Genomic DNA, 20519 nt, shown 5'->3' with positions numbered 1-20519 from the left:
GCTTGTTGTTCAGGGGTCACCGCTGACCCAATAAGGCCCAAAGATGATCGCTTCCCCGTTAAGAGGTCTAAGGACAAGTGTTTCTCAGTGAGGGCTATTTCTTTTTCCAAAACCACTGAAGCTCTTTTAATAAATTGGCCGATAGTGCCAGTAACAGTCCCCCTGTGGTGGAAAGAGTCACCTTTCTACCCTTCTCAGAACGTAATGCCATTGGAGATCAGTACTAAAGAACACACCCACTAGCCAGATACAAACATGTACGCAGGAAGTTAGAACAATAATAAGATACGATGAAATAACCTGCTGTACAAATAATGGCTAGAGGATCTCTCTACACTAACCCAAAACCAAGGGGGAGGGCCCAGCCCAGCCTCAAACGCCTGGCACGCGCCCTCGCACGTCCCGCAGTTCGCGGGTATGGGCGTGGCTAAATAGGGGAAGGTGGTGGGCGGGAAGAGGCCCCAGGTGCGGCAGATGGAGAGCCGCAAAGACTGCTGGTCCTCACAGTCCCGCTCCCAAACGATGTCCCCGAGTGTCAGCCCCAAAGTCGGCAATAAATCCAGGTGAGCACAGCAAAGTTCTGAACACACCAGGCAAGATCTGAGGATCCCAAAAGTCTCCAACTCTCTCTCCACTCTCTCTCCCCACTCTCTCTTTCCACTCTCTCCACTCTCTTTCTCCACTCTCTCTCTCCACTCTCTCTCTCTCTCTCTCTCTCCACTCTCTCTCCACTCTCTCCACTCTCTCTCTCTCCACTCTCTCCAATCTCTCCAATCTCTCCTCTCTCTCCTCTCTCTCTCTCCACTCTCTCTCTCTCCATTATCTCTCTCTCTCCACTCTCTCTCTCTCCACTCTCTCTCTCTCTCTCTCTCTCTCTCTCTCTCTCTCTCTCTCTCTCTCTCTCTCTCTCTCTCTCTCTCTCTCTCTCTCTCTCTCTCTCTCTATTCACTCTCTCTCTCTCTCTATTCACTCCCTCTCTCTCCCTCCTCTCTCTCTCTACTCTCTCTCTCCACTCTCTCTCTCTCCACTCTCTCTTTCTCCACTCTCTCTCTCCACTACCTCTCTCTCCCTCCTCTCTCTCTCTCTCCCCACTCTCTCTCTCCACTCTCTCTCCACTCTCTCTCTCTTTGCTGTCTCTCTCTACTCTTTCTCCTCTCTCTCTCTCTCTATTCACTCTCTCTCTCTCTCTATTCACTCCCTCTCTCTCCCTCCTCTCTCTCTCTACTCTCTCTCTCCACTCTCTCTCTCGCCACTCTCTCTCTCTCTACTCTCTCTCTCCACTCTCTCTCTCTCTCTCCACTGACTCTCTCCACTCTCTCTCCAGTCTCTCTACTCCTCTACTCTCTTTATTCTCTCTCTCCACTCTCTCTCTCTCCACTCTCTCTCTCCACGATCTCTCTATCCACTGTCTCTCTCTCTCCACTGTCTCTCTCTCTCCACTGTCTCTCTCTCTCCACTGTCTCTCTCCACTCTCTCTCTCTACTCTCTCTCTATCTTTACTCCATCTACTCTACCTCTACTCCCTCTACTCTTCTACTCTCTCTCTCGTGCTCTCTCTCTCTCTCCCCACTCTCACTCTCCACTCTCTCTCTCCACTCTCGCTCTCCACTCTCGCTCACCACTCTCGCTCTCCACTCTCGCTCTCCACTCTCCACTCTCTCTCCACTATCTCTCTCTACCCTCTCTCCACCCTCTGTCTCTACTCTCTCTCTCTCTCTCTGCACTCTCTTTCCACTCTCTCTCTTGCTCCATTCTCTCTCTTGTTCCGCTCTCTCTTGCTCCACTCTCTCTCTTGCTCCACTCTCTCTCTTGCTCCACTCTCTCTCTTGCTCCACTCTCTCTCTCTCACTCCACTATCTCTCTCTCACTCCACTCTCTCTCTCACTCCACTCTCTCTCTCACGCCACTCTCTCTCACTTCACTCTCTCTCTCACTCCACTCTCTCTCTCACAAAGTAGTGTGCATTGCCATGGGCATCTGCAGAAATGTTTCCAGGGGGGGCAAATGTTTTACTTCATCACCATCCCCCTTGCACTCTTCTACCCTCTGCCTTGCACCCTTCGTGCCCTCTCCCTTGCACCCTTCTCCCCCTCCCCCTTGCACCCTTCTCCCCCTCTGCCTTGCACCCTTTTCTACCTTGCACCCTTCTTCCCTCTGCCTTGCACCCTTCTCCCCTCTGCCTTGCACCCTTCTCCCCTCTGCCTTGTGCCCGTCTGCCTTGCACCCTTCTCCCCCCTGCCTTCCACCCTTCTCTCCCCTGCCTTCCACCCTTCTCTCCTCTGCCGTCCACCCTTTTCCCCTCTGCCTTGCACCCTTCTCCCCTCTGCCTTGCACCCTTCTCCCCTCTGCCATGCACCCTTCTCCCCTCTGCCATGCACCCTTCTCCCCTCTGTCTTGCACCCTTCTCCCTCTCCGCCTTGCACCCTTCTCCCCCCCGCCTTGCAACATTCTCCCTCTCCGCCTTGCACCCTTCTCCCCTCTGCCTTGCACCCTTCTCCTCTCTACCTTGCACCCTTCTCCCCTCCGCCTTGCACCCTTCTCCCCTCCGCCTTGCACCCTTCTCCCTTCTCCCTCCACCTTGCACCCTTCTACTCTCCACCTTCCACCCTTCTCCTCTCTATCTTGCACCCTTCTCCCCTCTACCTTGCACCCTTCTCCCCTCTACCTTGCAACCTTCTCCTCTCTACCTTGCAACCTTCTCCTCTCTACCTTGCACCGTTCTTCTCTCTACCTTGCACCGTTCTCCCCTCTACCTTGCACCCTTCTCCCCTCTACCTTGCACCCTTCTCCCCTCTACCTTGCACCCTTCTCCCCTCTGCCTTGCACCCTTCTCCCCTCTGCTTTGCACTCTTCTCCCCTCTGCCTTGCACCCTTCTCCTCTATCTTGCACCCTTCTCCCCTCTACCTTGCACCCTTCTCCCCTCTACCTTGCAACCTTCTCCTCTCTACCTTACACCCTTCTCTCTATCTTGCACCCTTCTCCCTTCTACCTTGCACCCTTCTCCCCTCTACCTTGCACCCTTCTCCCCTCTGCCTTGCACCCTTCTCCCCTCTGCCTTGCACCCTTCTCCCCTCTACCTTGCACCCTTCTCCCCTCTACCTTGCACCCTTCTCCCCTCTACCTTGCACCCTTCTCCCCTCTGCCTTGCACCCTTCTCCCCTCTGCCTTGCACCCTTCTCCCCTCTGCCTTGCACTCTTCTCCCCTCTGCCTTGCACCCTTCTCCTCTCTGCCTTGCACCCTTCTCCTCTCTGCCTTGCACCCTTCTCCCCTCTGCCTTACACCCTTCTCCTCTCTGCCTTGCACCCTTCTCCCCTCCACCTTGCACCCTTCTCCCCTCCACCTTGCACCCATGTCCTCACTGCCTTGCACTTGCACCCTTCTCTGTCCTCCCCTTGAACCCCCTGCGGATGCCCACATGGTCCTTCTAACAAAAGTACTTACCTGAGGGCACCATTTTGCTGTCTCATCCCTTCTCTTATGATCTTTGCCCTGGAGAATGCTCTCTCTGGGGGCCCACACTCCCACCCTTGTCAGGGTCCCGAGCAGTGCTCTGTGCTGCCTCCTGCTCTCTCTCTAGGGCCCCCACCCCTGTCCTTTTTAGGGTCCCGAGCAGGGCTCTGTGCTGCCTCCTCTCTCTCTGGGAGCCCCCACTCCCACCCTTGTCGGGGTCCCGAGCAGTTCTCTGTGCTGCCTCCTGCTCTCTCTCTGGGGCCCCCACCCAGTCCTTGTCAGGATCTAGAGCAGTGCTCTGTGCTGGCTCCTCTCTCTCTGGGGCCCCCAGCCCCACCCCCGTCCTTGTCAGGGTCCTGAGCAGTGCTCTGTGCTGCCTCCTCTCTCTCTGGGGCCCGCAGCCCCCGTCTTTGTCAGGGTCCCGAGCAGTGCTCGGTGCTGCCTCCTGCTCTCTCTGGGGCCACCGGCCCCCGTCCTTGTCAAGGTCCGAGCAGTGCTCTGTGCTGCCTCCTCTCTCTCTGGGGCCCCCTGCCCCGTCCTTGTCAGGGTCCCGAGCAGTGCTCTGTGCTGCCTCCTCTCTCTCTGGGGCCCCGGTCCTTGTCAGGGTCCCGAGCAGTGCTCGGTGCTGTCTCCTGCTCTCTCTCTGTGGCCCCTGTCCTTGTCAGGGTCCCGAGCAGTGCTCTGTGCTGCCTCCTCTCTCTTTGGGGCCCCCAGCCCCCGTCCTTGTCAGGGTCCCGTGCTCTGTGCTGCTTCCTCTCTCTCTGGGGCCCCCAGCCCCTGTCCTTGTCAGGGTCCTGAGCAGTGCTCTGTGCTGCCTCCTCTCTCTCTCTGGGGCCCTCATCCCCCGTCCTTGTCACTGTCCTGAGCAGTGCTCTGTGGTGCCTCCTGCTCTCTGGGGCCCCCACCCCATCCTCTTTCCGGGGCTGGCACCTCTGACTGAAGAGAAACAATGTATGTTGATACTTTGTTTCTCTTCAGTCAGAGTGAGGGGCAGGGGCTCAGAGCACCTTCTTTAGAGGGAGAGAGGCTTGCTAAAGCACAAGCCTCTCTCACAGCTCTCACTGAAGAGCTGAGGGGGGTGCCGGGCCCCCTTCATTTAATGAAGAGAGTGGGGCCCCCCCGCACCGCGGGGCCTGCGGGGGGGGGGTTTGTTACACCTATCCGGATGCCATGGCCTCAAACTTCAAAGGCACCTGAAACACGTGGTAGAAACCTCCAACTGTGTCTTCATCTTCTCAGCAAATGATATTGCAGTACAAAACCAAGGGTCACAGCTACTGATCTTTAAACACTGACTCCCAGTGTTCAATTTGGGATCTGAGCTGTATGAATGGTATTATCATGTAACTTGTTACATTGTGCTTTAATAGCGTGCGCTTCCAGAATCACAATGTAAAGGGGAACAAGATTGCACGTAAGCCTTGCGTACAAACAACAGAACTAGGGGTAAGCAAAATTTCCACATAACATTATGCATATTTTTTGTATGAAATTAAGTATATTATGTAGAATACATTTTGATTTGTATCTCAGATTGTATCTTGAGTAACCTTTTACTGTAATGGTGTAACTTTTATCATAAAGTCGCACAAAGTACTGGTGGGTTACTGGTATAAGGAGAAGAGATTTCTGGAATAGATATTTTCTACTCAAAAACCAGTTTCATCAAACAAAAACGATGCTAAGTTCTGCTTTATGCAAAATGCCAAAAAGTGCACATTTCACGTAATACATAGTTGCTCAAAATTATGCTGACACAAACAAAATTTTCACAAAAAGCCTAGACAAGACCTGACTGACTCAAGGCTGTGGCACTGTGAGAGGTGAGCATGTGTGAGATGAGACGCTATGCAGCTCAGGTGAAAAATGAAAGATGCCATCTTGGGACAATCGCAGAATGCTGCTCACTGCTGCGAGGTGTCAGGGGGTGGGTGGTGCCTTGCTGGAAAAACAGCAGGCCAGGCAACTCCCTGACCCACATAAGAGCAGTCAGTGCTGCCAGATAAATTTTTGTTGTGTTTAAAGTTCAAATGGGCTACGCTGCGAGACAACGTGATCCACACAGAGGCCGGGCGGACTGGGGGTGCTCAGCTTGATTGAGCCCTAGTGGCCCGCTTCAAGTTTCATGTTTACATGTCACACCACCACTGCTTTAAAACACAATGCATTATTATATATGTATTGCTGAACACTGTAATTTATTGAGAAGAGACTGGCCAATAACATGGCTAGCTACTTTACTGGAGTTCAGAAAATGTTCTGATTATCATTTAGAAACATTTATGCCATTAGAGATCCTGGGCCAATCCGCTGCCCTGGTTTCCTCCCTTTCACTTTCTGTTCTCAGTGCACCTCGCATCTACTCATTGTGTAAAGATCCGTGCAGCATGGCAACAAAGAAAGGACACGGAGTAAGCAACCCTTGGAGCATATTAACAAAAGAAAGACACAGATAGAGGTCCTACGATGGAATTAAACAGCGAAACAAACACAAAACTGAACTTTTTATAACAATATGTGAATCCTTCTAAAGACATCAGGTTTATTTACATTCTGCTTGTGGGGACCATCCAGGGTCTCCCACCTATGCATTGTCCCTCCAACAGGCTACAACGGTGTCTCACCTGCATGCCGCTTGGCCAGCTCTGTGATATCCTTCTAGTTACGTACGCAGCAGCTGAATGACCATCGTCAGGGCTGCCAGCACCAGTGCTGCCCACATGCCATGGAATTGAGCACAGCCATGGTTCAGCCAGAGAGGACTTAGGGTGTGCAGTGCACCATCTGCAGCGCGCGCAGCTGACTCCCTGGTCCTGGCGCAGGCTGCACACTCCCTGGCACTCCAGGCAAAGAGTGCACAGAACGGGGGATCCACACGTACGTGCTGCACGCTCTCCCTCACACCGGAAGTTTAAGAATGCACAAGTTACAGCCACCTCCTCCTGCCCGTCGTAAAAAGGGTGAGATACTGTAGCTGCAGTCAGCGCATGTTGGAGGGGCACGGCTTCCAGTTAGTGTCCTGTAACCAGGACGGGTGGCCCCCGGTGACCAGGAGTGAGCCCGTAACCTTTGACCCCTCCCTCTTGTTTTCCCAGGTGTCCGCGACCCCTACCTGGAACAGGTATGAGGAGAGGTATAGCTGCGACGACGAAGAAATGGGCCACGGGCCCTTTAAGTGGCCAGGTGGGAGTATGACGGAGGAGGAGTCAGGACACGCCTTAAGAGACGACCGCCCGCAGGACCAGGGGTGTCTTTACACCGGAGGAGCGGTCAGTGAGTGGAGAGGAGAGGCGTGGAGCAAGAGCGTGGACGAGGAGGCGGAAGGTGAAGACGAGAGGAAGGCGAGAGCGGCATTCGTAAAGGAGAAAGAAGGAGTTTTGGAGGAGGCGAGGGCAACATCGGAGGAGGAGACGAGACTCGGAACGGAGTGGTGGACGGAGGACTCCCCGACAGCAGAGAAGACTCCAGGACGCCGCGGAATCGGAATCCTGAGGAGAGCAGCGGGGTCAACGAAGCCAGGAGGCCAACGGACACATGCATCGCCCAGCCGCTCCCCTGGAGGGGCGTGGCTAACCGAGGTGCGTGACCGGATAGCGGGTTGGGTGCGATACAGGGGAAGAGGTGTCCCACCGCCCTAGTTTAATTCCCTGACACACGTCCTACACTGCCCTGACAACTCCCCGAGCACGAAGGTTGTCCTCACCCCCTATCCCTGAATCTGTCGTTTGTGCACGCCAGTACTGATATTCCCTCTCTTGTGTCTTCCCCTTCGGTGGAGCCTGGGTCACCACGGAGCCCGAGGAGAGGAGGAGGAGCAGCCCGACCCGACGACGAGAGGAAGGTTTCCTACGGAAGTGTCGACGGGAACGAAGCCGGTCGCCGAGAAGACCCCACGCCAGGAAAACTTGCACAGACCGTTTATTTAGTTCAATAAAGCCTGGTTTGAACATCACCAAGACTTGTCTCCTGCCTTTCCCCATGCCACCGGTCACATGTCCTTAAATGGGAGGATAATACCAATTCATTCCTCTCTCTTTCCCCCTTATTTGTTGTAGCCTAAAAGCAGGAAGATCAAGCATCCTGTGACTCAAGACAAATCCCTTAATCTCACGGCTGATCATATAAAGCGCTGTCATACCGGCGGGTCAAGCTTGCGCTATATGAAATGTCAAAAAATTTAAAAAAGCAGTGTTGGGAGAGCGCGGCTTACCGGGTCCCATACATTCCAATAGAAGACACCCAGCTGCTCCAATTCAGCGATGCTCATAGAGTGGTTGGGCTGCAACCATGATTGCAGCTCTGTGTATGCAATGTAAAACAAGCCCAATCCCCTTTAATAAAAATGCCCCACATAAAGCAAATCCTACCAGAACGAAGCCCAATGGCCGTGGACATCGAGAATTTTTAAAAAGCGGAATAAATATAATAAACAGAGCTGGAGAGTGGGACGTACAGTGCCTGAGGCAGCATCAATTCAACTGGGACAGTAAAAGGAGATGGGAGAGATACTATATTTACATGTAAGCAGCTATGGCATCGAAGCTGAGCCCAGGCAAACAGTAACAGACCAAGAAAAAAATAGTCCTTCTAAGACACATAAAGACCCATAGCGGAATGAGACAGTAGTTAGTCCCTGCTGCCTGGGAGGAACTGAAGAGAAAAAGGAGGGACAAAGAGGCAGGGCTAACCACTAGCAAGCAAGGATGTTTAAAGGACACTGAAACAAACAAATGAAAAACAGAGGGATGGCTTTAAGCTTACAACAGAAGTTAAAACAGGTCTTGAATGCTCGACCTAAAAATGACTTGCGTATAATAAGAAACAAGTTGCCAACAGTTGTCTAATTCCATCATCGCACAGAGAGTTAAGAAGCAGGCCATATATTTCTGTAATGTCTTCAGAACGTCTTTTCCATGCAGATCTTAATCTGAGAAGTGCACTTTATCACCACTGTGTTTCCAGTGATTTTTCAAGTGGACCCAGGCTCTTCTTTCTACAGTAGAATCCAGTATAGTATAATGTTCCTACGGGTTTGCCCCTTATGATAATTAACTGTCTTAAATCTCACATGTTTTGGCATTGTTAATATTGTCAGTTGCTGCTATAAAAAGTCACCAAGGCCATCGACTGTGTTAACAGATCCGTATTGTAGCATAAGAAATGAAGGAGGGGCTGTTCTATGCAGTGTAAGAATTGTATGCAGACACGTGGGTCATTGTTAAACCACACAACAATTTGACAGAATGTTCCAAAATCTAATTTAAGTTAGGTGTTTACCATAGAAGTGTCTTAGCACCATACCTTGTTTACATCTTTTGAGGTGACCTAGATGCCTTCATGGCATTTCCTTGGACAAACCATACTCAGATAGGTGCCCAGTGCATCATAGGCAGCCCTTTATTGTGCCAACGGTCCTTTATTGTGGCCCTACCAGTCTGATCCCACTATGACTGTATTCTATGTTCCTCAGCTACTCTACCCCGCCCCAACCCTTGTATATTTCTGCACTTGAGTTTATGTTGCTTTGTTATCTTGCTGTGTTGCTTTGTTTACCGTGTAACTGTTTAAAGTGCTCTGATACCCTCACGGGTCAAGTTTGCGCTCTATAAAGCATTAAAATAGATGAAAACACTACAGTTTTGCATCAGGTTCTTGATAAAACGGCAGTCTATTGATCTGTCAACGATCTCAAAGTCAATTCGGGCAAAACACAATCTTAATAGCTGGCAAGATAAAGTTTAAATTTCATTGGAACTTGGAGAGTGCATGGCTTGAAGTAGTCAAGTGGCTTCAATTGGCTGATCCATTGCCCCATGCTGTATGCTTTAATGGAAGGCAGAGTGTAAATGTAACTATTACAGGCCAATGGAAGAAGAGGACTGACCAAAAGTCCCTCTACATGTCAATATGTATGTACATTTATATATTTATTTATATATGTATCAGTTAATCTATGAAGTCTGTATGAAGTTATTGCTTCTGTATAGACTTTTAGTTCCACACTATAGCAAATGTAGTATTTGTTTATTTAGTATTCTTTGTTAATGGATTGTTTTTACGGTTGACGTTCAAATTATTGCTGCTTAATTTTCTTTTACTATTATGTTGTATTGAATCTAATACTTATCTGTCTGATAAACGTTATTGCCTGCAGATTTCTTTTTAATTTGAACTTGTATTTTATGTAATAAGGTTTTAATTTTTGTATTTGTCGATGAATTGATAAATTCAAACTGACAGTACTTTGAATTGAATATTAATAATGTTTCTATTACAAGTTCCTAGCAGACAAGTAAGTACATCAGGTCTTTTGAAGAGTTTGTTGCAAGAGTTATTACAGTACAAATCTTCTGCCCCTAGTGCTTGTCAAAGGGGGGGGGGGGTGATGTAATCAACACAAAAAGTCTTGCCTATAAAGGAAATTTGTGAGATTTCATGTTACAAAATACAAATCTGCATTCTTTTACATGGTACAAAAACATCCACCATTAAATGTCTTTTTGCTTTAACATACATATTTCATAATATACAAATCGGTCAAACAGCCTTTGTCATAACTTTTCCTTATAAACAGATCAAACCTATTGCATCTGAAATAATTTTCCCCAATGAACTAATCAGTCCTATAACCTTCATCATTGCCTTTTTACCAGAACCAAAATTCAGATAGGGCAACCATCAGGTGCATTGTAAACAAATTACAAATCTGTAAAAAAAAAAAAATACAGTTGTCAAAACAACATGCAGTCCTGCTTAGGAAATGTTTTTGTATATTTTTTTATTTGCATTTTAGTAGTACACATGCCCAGAGTATGCAGAGTAACACCAGCCATTATGTCCATAGCTATCTCCACAGGATAACCAGAGTCGCTGTGCAGGGTTCCATAATGATTACTTCCATAATGGGCAACACAGAATGCCTCAAGAACTACTTGAAATACAATGCTGTAAAAGCAAAAAAATGAATTACATGAAATAAACTCCCACCGGTGCTCTTACTCATCACATATTCACACGTTGCAGGACATCCTACAATACAACTGAACCCCTGTTTTTCAACCCTCAGACCATCTCCAGCTGTGGTCGTCAGAACCTAGATTTCCATCTATAAAAGGACAGGTTGATAAGGATTATCATAGTGAATATTTTCTCTACCCACAGTTTGTACAAGTGGCACACGCCAAAACTTTGCCTACTCTGGTAATTGTGAAATTCCATGTAATAAAGTAAATCGCTGCACGCTTCATACAGAGTAATGACAATACATTCTTAAAAGCATATTGACTTTAACATGTGCATTTTTCAATAAATATGACAGGCCTACAGTCAATATAGTATTTTTTCATAATAAACAGATGAGGCCCATTTCCTTGATCAGTGGTTTGCCACCATAGTCAATTCATACATGCTGTACTAAGCATGAACCTTCCCACAAGCCAAAAAGTTCAATACAAGCACTTGCTTTCAGTGGAAGCAAACAACTTTGGCCCAATCAAATGCTGTTTTCAAGGCAACCAACCTTTGGGTAGAGCATAAACCCCTCTGACAGTAGGATTTCTGAAAGTTATTTTTTTGATGATCCCATAAAGTGTGGGGACAGCTACACTGTCAAGTCAGACCTAATCAGACCACGTAGTGGCAGGTTAGTTTTCTATCATTGTGGCTATTCTTTATTGCACCATTTGAGACCGTGTACTTAACTGAAGGTACTTCACTAGTAATCTTTGGGTGTCCAGGTTTCTTTCCAATTTCCCAGTTGATTCTTCAGCGGGCCCAACCTGGTGAATGTGCTTGGGTCTTTTTCTCTCAAGGATACTTTCAATTCGTAATATTCAAATATTCATTCAGCACTTAGCTCACTTTTATCTTGGCTTGAATGTGAGTTGACCAAAGCTAAACAAAGTCAATATCTGTTTTATCACATTGTTTTGAGGCGTTACAGATAACCGATTTTTCTTCAATATAACTGTGATTGCTATAAACTTTTGAAGAAAGCGAAAGTCAGCAGCTGAGCAGTCTCCATCTGCTGACCTATCCCAACTATGCTTTAAGCCTCATAGATTGTGTATGCTTTAATGGACACAAATACCCAAGCTGTTGAGCTTTAGAGTGATTTGTTTGATTGCCGAAAAAAAGATGGTTCATAACCCCTGCAAAAAAGGTTTTGCTTGGTGGAAACAAGCTGAATTATACACTTAGGTATATAAGGATTGAAAGCCGTAGTGTAAAATTAAGGATATAAAAATAAGTAGAGCCTTTCATTAATGGTGTAGAATTTTTATTTTGACTCTGGTAGAAGAATTTTAGATGGGGAACGATTTGTAGGAATTTTAAATTGTGCAATGAAGTTCCTTGTCCATAAATTGATATTTTTTAAGTGATATTGCTTTAGCCATAAACTGTGATGACATTTTTTGTGTTATTCGATTGGTATAAATTGATAAATGTATATAAGGAAAAGGTACATATATGTACTTGCACTGTTTAAAGACCAATGGTCTAAATAAATATTACTTTGACTGATGTTGTTAATGCATATTGGTTTTGGATTATATTCTACCACTGAATAACATTAGTGAAGAGAGCGATTACCCACATTATTCTCTACTTTCTTATTTTTAGCAAACTGAGACTTTAATGCACATTCTGATTACCTGCAACTATCTTATTCAAGATTGTCTGTTTCTCTAGTAGCGCAGCACAGCAGGGTGCTATTTTTTTAGACACTTCAGTAATGTTTAACTGCATTAAAAGTTTCTCAATGGGTTTGTTTTTATTGATTAGTTTATTGGTATTGTATACATTATCCTTTATTAGACTGTGCTTTTGAAATTAACTTGTTTTGAGTTTTTCTAGTAAAAAGTAATTTTCTCTATGGATTGCAATATTGACTTCTCACTTCTTGCCTGTGTCCAGGACATGATGTTCCAGCTGCTCCAGGGTCTTGACTTCCTTCACTCACACCGAGTGGTTCATCGAGATCTAAAGCCACAAAATATACTTGTGACCAGCAGTGGACAAATAAAGTTGGCAGACTTTGGACTTGCAAGAATCTACAGTTTCCAGATGGCACTTACCTCAGTGGTGAGTCTCCCAAGCTTTGCCTTTAATTGTGCTGAATAGTAGCCCGTGCTCATTTACAAGTTTTGTTTTTAATACTGTTATTACTTTGTTGTGTTCTGTACTATTTCTGTCTGTCTTAGATTTTACCGTCTCTGGATGGGGATTTGATATTTCAACACATGTTGCTATTTTGATTTTATGCAAGGTTTCGGGTCACTCTTAGCTGAATTTGGCACATTGTGATCATAGTAACTGGACTGGCTTATGAATATAAAAAAAAACGACATCTTTGAGTTTCAGAATACTTTGTAGACACTGTTAACTCAATGAAATAGATTTTTAACGTTTATTGTTGTGTGCATGATTTTTGTAAGCCACAAATAAAGAAATATGAAATAACTAATTCTATTAGAATTATATTCTACAAACTGTTATTGCAGTAAACTCCTACAGATAGAACATAGCCTGCATAATATAAAAGCTAGGTTCGACTCGGTAGAAATGAGCAAATGACGGCTACGATTTCTTTTCCCACCAAATATTAAAAACTGTTTATATTAGCATTTTAATTTTCAGTCCGTTTCTGGTAATTGATTTCTATTCTGTATTCACCCTATGAAAAATTGCTGTGTGCAAAATTTTAAATAAAATTTACTGCTGGACCAGTGAAAAATGATAAACTAGGGAAGAAAATCTGAATAACTTATTCTATCAGTTTATCATTTAATATATTTAAATTAAACACATTTTTTTGGGTAAACTCTTTCGCCTCAATTCTTTCACAATATTTTAACATTTGCAACCGAATCAGCTGCATGAAATGGTAGCATGACAGCCAAGTCACAAATTGAGGTTCGCAACTATTTAGATAATTAAATCATATTAGCAGAATAATAACGTTTTTACACATATAAAAAAGCAAAATGTAAAAATAAACATTTTAAATGTAAATGTGAAGGAATTTGAAATTGGAGACAAATAATTAGGTTGGATTCATTAACGTGATCCGTGGAAGCAATCGAAGTACAGTAATGGTAGTAGTATTGAAGATTGAGGGCCTCGTCTGAAGCACTACAATACAGCGACAAAAAAGGAGGATGACTAGGGGCAACAAAATATAAGGTGGTATGATAGTGTCTAGCACAATGCTTTGTTTTTTAGAAATAAAGCAAAATTCTGAAAAGCTCAAACCTTCCCATTAAAATTACTCCAAGCATTTACACATTCTCCAGCTCAAACTGTTTTTAATTCCCGCCTGAAAACTTACCCGCCCAATGATTTGGGAGTTCGTAACAAGATAGATAATGGTAGGCACATGCATATGTCTCTGGTTTTATATTTTAATTTGGACCAATGTAAGGATTTCATCTACATGACATTTAAACAATTTTTTGTCTGGATTTTAAGTGCCCTTGGATTTGGATTAAGGTCATCTGAACATGCAATATGTGGACTCTACTAAAATGATATTACTTTGTTCTTTCAAGTGCCACTCCCCACAACTTTTATGCTTTTTTGCTGGCCCCTCTTATGTGTTCCACTCTGAGCCTATTGTATCCTCCACCAAATGCTCCTCAAGTGCCCTCATTTGTCCTATTTAGAACCCTCCAGATACTGCCTCCAGATTTGTCCATTTTAATATCACTGACTACAAAACTGTTTCCAAAAGTACAATCATGGGTCAACCCACAACAGAGGATCTACTATTTGAAGTGCCTCAGTCCAGGTCGGCTATGTGGAGGGCACTTGGAAGGTTTCACCTATTTGATTTTTAACAAGGTACCTGTTTGAATTCATTCCCATTGTGTTGTTTTTCATTCCTGTTTACTTAGACCTGATTTTGACCTTTGTGGATGCTTCCTTTTGAGCTGCGTGAGTGCTCAGACACAGCTCAAATAAAGAAGGTGTCCTTTTCACTCCATAGTGTGATATTTAGCCAAACACACAATTATCTCCTTTAAGGATGGTAGGTTGTGTAGTGCACACTCTTGACTTTAAAGAATCTCCTCATGGTAGTGTGAGAATCCTTACTCTGCAGTCTTCTCGTGCTTTTTCCAAGCAAACAGGTTACATCATTTTTTAGGAGTGATGATTGTCTTTGGGCCATTGTTGATTGGCTGCTGTGTTTTTCTGACATTCTGGTCCACAAATGTTCACCACTGTGCTCACTGCCCCAGAGGAGTCAATGGATATAGAGCATTTGATAAGGCCTTTGGTGGAGACGACCTGTTTTGGTGGGAGCTCTGCGTGAAAGAAACATTTCAACAAGATTTTGGCAAAATATATCTAATTTATACGTACTTGGAAAAAAGAACAAAATCAAAGAGCAGATTCGCATTGATGTTATGGAAGCAGCGACATGCTGGATGTCGGATGTATGGGCAATTGAATTAGGGAAGGAGATGAGAGATAGAGTAACTTGAATTTATTTCTAAATCTTTTATGTACAATTTATTATAATTGGAAAGTTTTGGTTTGTGGTATTGTGAGACATTTTGGGAAAACTAGAGAATAGGGACTCCTTAAACATTAACAGCCTTATTCATGAAGCAAAATTGCGCTCGCAATAGCTGCGAATATGCTATTGCGAGCGCAATTTACAAAATCGGTATGTACCACGAAAATTGCGAAATCGCAAACACAGAATAGCGAAATCGCTAAAAGATTCGCAGAATCCCAGCAGTAGACCATTAGCGAATCGGAATTTGCAATAAACCACGGATTCTGCGAATAAAATAGCGATTTCGCAATACAATCGCAATCGGTAATCATGAAAAATCGCAAATTGTGAAAAACCCCAAAATCCCTGTTTGCGAGGTGCAATTTAAGGACAACCCAAAGCAGGTAGTAACCATCAAAGCCATTGAAATCTTTTTTTGAAAATCCGTTGCCCAATCAGTAACAGGTGCAGGCCTGACCAAACACACTTAAGGAGATGCAGCATCAGCATAAGGAGTCTCACAATGCCAGGACTCTACATGGTGGTCAGGCGGCGAAGGCTACAGCGAGCAGCACGGAGGAGACGCAGAAGCCAGGACAGGATATTCCGCCAGCGGGTCACCCTGCTGGGCCAAACCAGAGAGCAAATATACGCCAAGTACTGCCTGAATGGGCCAAAGATCATCAAGCTAATTCAGGACCTTGACCCCCTGATGCAGCACCCAACAAGGCGGACCAATGCCGTGCCCACACATGTCCATGTATTGTGTAGCCTGCACCTCCTGGCCTCCGGGAGCTTCCAGGGGATAGTTGCGGCTGCTGGGGGGATATCCCAGCCCACCATGTCCCGCTGCCTAGGGAGTTTCCTTGACGCAATGCTGACCCAGCTACACCACCACATCAAATTTCCCACCAGCCGACAGGATTTGGATGAGACCAAGCATCAATTCTACGATGTTGCGCATTTCGCACATGTGATAGGATGCATTGACTGTACCCACATCCACATCTGCCCACCAGCTGCAACGGAGTACATGTACCGCAATCGCAAGTCCTACCACTCCCTCAACATCCAGATGGTCTGCAATGATAAGACATACACCACGGACATAGTGGCACAGTACCAGGGGAGTACACATGACTCCTTCATATTCCGGCACTGCGGCCTCCACACACGACTGGCCAGGGGAGACTTTGGTGAAGGACACCTACTTGGTAAGTACATTTTGCCCACAATGTTACACTGCGATGAAGTAACTGTGCTGCACAGGCACTCACCCTCTGCTCCTCTCATTCAGGTGACAGTGGCTACACCCTCCGTGAATACCTCCTCACCCCATACCTCAACCCTGCTACACCACAGCAACGGAGTTACAATGTAGCACACATACGCACAAGGAATTGCATTGAGAGGACATTTGGGCTACTGAAGAGCAGATTCCGCATACTGCACAAGACTGGTGGGGCCATGTACTACAGTCCTGATGTGTGCTGTAGCATTGTGGCTGTGTGTGCAATACTACACAACATTGCTACCAAGCGCCGGATACCTGTAGAGATCTCTGGCAGTGAGTCGGAAGGGGACGACCGGCCACCTGCACATGTGCGTCATGCACGCGGGGAGAACCCAGCTGAAGGACTCAGACGCCGCAACCACATCACAATGAACAATTTCTAGTGCACCCACTCCCCTCACCCAACAAAACACATTTGCATGCCAATGGAAATAATGACAGGAGGCCGATGTATGATGCTAGATTAAATATTATTGTTGAGGCACAATAATAATGTTATGTTTCTATTATTCAAATGCAAGCAGTATTGCGCCATACTGCTCCTAACAAAACGCAGGACATGCTTGTATCATCAGCATGTCCCAGCCAATGTACATGAAACTCAAGTGCGCCTCCGGCGCGCAGCACCCAATGGCCTCTCCGGCTCTTCCTCTGGGACGGCACGTGTACCTGCAGTGGGCCTGGTGCTGCGGCGTAACACGCCAACCTGTGAGGCAGACAGGCTGCTGACACTGGAGGTGTCGTCACTGGTGTCGTCCCCCCCGACATTGCCTGGCCCAGTAGGATGGAGTGCCAGTACAGCAGTTGTGACCTGCTCCAACACTCGTGCAACATCCTCGCAGCATTGGATTATCTGCTGCTGCTGCGCCGGTACCGTCGTGAGAGCTGGGAGGTGGCATTCCCAACTATATAGTTTGAGCGGGTGTATGCTGACAGCCGCGTAAGTAGCTGACGGTGTCGGTGGCGGGCAGTGTTGCGCTGCGATATGAGCGCAGCAGTGTTGGCCTCCATGGCTGTCTTCATGCGCTCAATCCTGTCGGCCACATTAGCCACATTGCGGCCAATGTTGTGGAGCTGCAGTTGGATCGCCCCTTGCCGTCGTGCCTGCAGTTGGTGGATGCGTAGCATCCGGCGCTCAATGCTCAGGCCCGGCACGCGCACAGCCATCCCCCTCCTGCCGCTGTGTGCTGTGTTCTGCAGGCGAGCCCTGCCATGCCTGCTCTGCTGACTGGCCACAGTGGGTGTGCGCACTGTCACCGCAGTAGCTGCACCAGATGTAGAGGGTCCAGCTGGTGGTGGAGTTGTGGTTGTCAAAGGTGCAGCGCCTGATGGTGGTGGCGCAGATGGTCTTGCCCTGGCTGGGGGGATAGGTGCTGCGCCTGATGGTGGTGGCGCAGATGGTGTTGCCCTGGCTGCGGGGATAGGTGCTGCGCCTGATGGTGGTGGGGCAGATGGTGTTGCCCTGGCTGCGGGGATAGGTGCAGCGCCTGTTGGTGCAGGATGTGTCGCTGTTGGCACCTCCTCGGCATCCTCTGGTGGCTCGTCAATGAGCAGCCTGTCGCTGTCGCTGCTGTTGTCAGCGCCACCTGAGAGGGGAAGTGGACGTACATTAGTTGCATGTATCTGTCACACGTGCAGTTGCTACATGCATGCTGGATGACATTCCCCGACTGGCTGTGGCATTGCGTACTTTGGGACATGTCTGGCTGCATTGGGGTTCTTGTACATTGTGGGCAGACTACATGTCCCACAATGCTTTTGGGCATGACCTAATGTGCATGGATTGCATGACTTTGGATGACTATGGGAGGCTATAGGGTCATGGCCATTGATAGGGGACAGGGTCGCAGTCGCATGCCACTTACCTTGGCTCTCTTGGGTGGGGCGGGATGAGTCTAGATTGATGACCCCAATGCACGCCTCTGGCTCAAGATTGTCCTCCACGCGGTCCTCCAAGGGGGTGTTGGGATGGACTGTAGGTTCTCAGCCTCCAGTAGCCAGGGTCTCACCCAGCCTCTCTGCCACCCTCTCCTTGGCACGACCTCGGAGGTCGTACCACCTCTTCTTCAGCTCCTCCAGCGACCTGTGTGCCACGCCCATAGAGTTGACTTTTGCCGCTATCCCAAGCCAGATTCGGCGTTTCTCCGCCTCAGGCACCCTCCTGGAGTCTTTTCCAAAATGTTTTGGGTGGTTATCAACCACCCCATCAATCAGGTGCTCCAACTCCTGCTCAGGGAATTTGAGCTTCCGCTTGCGCCCGGTGTCGCTGGGCCCTGGTACAGCTTCCTCTGCCATTGCTGCAGTAAGATAAGTTAAGGATTTGCAAGTTTGCAGGTGTCCTGGAAGGAGCTCAGTGAGATGCAGCCTCGAGATCAGCCTCACTGTTCTGAATGGGGGTGGGAACTGGCTGCTTCCTGGTTGTGATGTCATCACTGTGCTCGAAATGCGACTTCCCGTTTTTCCGATCTCTCGATTTTGCGAGATCGCATTTAGCGATCTCGCCATTAGTGATATCGCAATTAGCGATATCGCAATTCCTACTCGGATGTTGACGGAAATAGCGATTATTCTGCGATTTTAGAAAATCGCAAACGCTTTTTGCGGCCGCGTGCGAATCGCTTTATTTTCTCGTTAATGTTGATGAATGCCGATCTGCGATTTCTAAATTGCGATTCGCTGTAAATCGCAATTTAAAAATCGCAGAATTCGGTTTTCATGAATCTGGCTGTAAGACTTTTTGGCTAATCTTGGGTGACTGTGTCCATGACCTCAACCCATCTGTTTGTTGCTTGATGTTTAAATTTGGGGTTTCTTTCACAGAGCAGAGCGTGGCCTAGTGTTGTGGTTTGTTTGTTGCCTGACAGAGACTATAGTTTCCCAAATTATGGGTAAAGGAAAAGCTCCTGTTTCTGTCTTTGCTTCTCCAGACAAGGAATGTTCTTCAGAAATTTCTATTCCTAGTTTTGTTATAAGTGCTAAGGGTGCTATTAATAATTAAATCTCTTCAGCTGAGCAAAGGCTGAGTATCTCTTATGCGAACTAGACACGAACAATACCAATACCACAAGTTCTACCGCTGCTATTGTTCCAGACCTATGGAAGTAGTTAGCAGCCCTTGTTTTCCTACTGAACCCTGATTAATCAAAACAAATGTACCTGCTGCCGAAGATGTTTCACCTTCTTCAGGCTCCCAGGGGGCCCCTCCTCTTGCCCAGAAAAAGAGAATATGCCTAGAAATCCTAACCAATCTCATCACATTTCTACTACAGCTAGCTATTTTGTTTCCGCAGAATGCATCCTCTCATCTAAATGGTCGCAAGGGCACATTTCATGATGAAAAATGGATCATGATACAGAAACATCATTTTACTAAATTTTGTGGAATCTTTTTGGATTTTGACAATATTTCTGTAAAGGAAATTATGTTGATTTTGCACATGGTCGAAGCTGAAATGTGCAGAGATTCCTTGTTTATAGGAGGAATGATTATGAACTTCTTTTGGTCAATTTTTATTACAACAGCTCTATCCCCACAAAATAGATCAGAACATTTTATCTAATTTTTCAAAAATATGTAAAACTAGGGCTCATCAAGGGTCAATTACGTTGGCAGGGAATTGTAATGCATTTAATGCATGTTTATATCCCAATGTTTCTAATCTTACAATGTGGGGTTGGGATTTCCATGGTTTGTTACGAACAAAGTCCAAATGTTTTTATCAAGGAGAAGCATTGTATGTTATGATTAAGTTAATGAATTGGCACAAGGCTGCCCACCAGATTCTTTAAGGATCATCAACTATGCTGGAAGAGGATGTCTTAGTATTTTCTTTTTTTTCTCTTTCTTTTTGATAGAATTCTCATATAGTTTGGGCGAATACCAATAAGGGGCAGCATTGGAAGTTGAAGGCTTGCAGGCTCAATACTGATTTTTAATCTTTGGACCCCAAAGTGGTGAAAAAACAAATCAGTCTTACTGTGCATCCTTCAATTTGGAACTCCTTAATAGACAAATGAATCAATTAACTGACAGTATATTTTAGTACGATGCACTACTTGGATTAGTCTAGCAATGGTCTACCCGTACTCATTGGTACATTCTATTACTTATATTTTGGCATGCCATGACAATCCCCATGTTATTGTACAAATTGGCTAACACCAATTCTCTCCCCACCACCTCTTTAATTTATTTCAAGCAAAGAGCAACATTGATACGAGTTGCTGATTCCCATTGTTTAATTATATTTAATTTAAAGGTTGTGAGCAC

The 20519-nt window shown here is 46.4% G+C and overlaps 1 protein-coding gene across 4 annotated transcripts in view; it reads left to right on the top strand.

Annotated features, from left to right (window-relative positions):
* Positions 1-20519, top strand: part of CDK6 (cyclin dependent kinase 6) — a 460135-nt gene that overhangs the window by 209954 nt on the left and 229662 nt on the right. For all 4 annotated transcript variants that reach the window (XM_086941870.1, XM_086941872.1, XM_086941871.1 and 1 more), the window contains exon 4: positions 12369-12536. In XM_086941870.1, the coding sequence (XP_086797996.1) occupies positions 12369-12536 (168 nt within the window). The remainder of the gene's footprint in view (positions 1-12368; positions 12537-20519) is intronic.

Source organism: Lissotriton vulgaris, chromosome 10 (assembly GCF_964263255.1).
Source record: "Lissotriton vulgaris chromosome 10, aLisVul1.2, whole genome shotgun sequence".
Taxonomy (NCBI): Eukaryota; Metazoa; Chordata; class Amphibia; order Caudata; family Salamandridae; genus Lissotriton; species Lissotriton vulgaris.
This window is presented reverse-complemented; position numbering and strand designations above follow the sequence as displayed.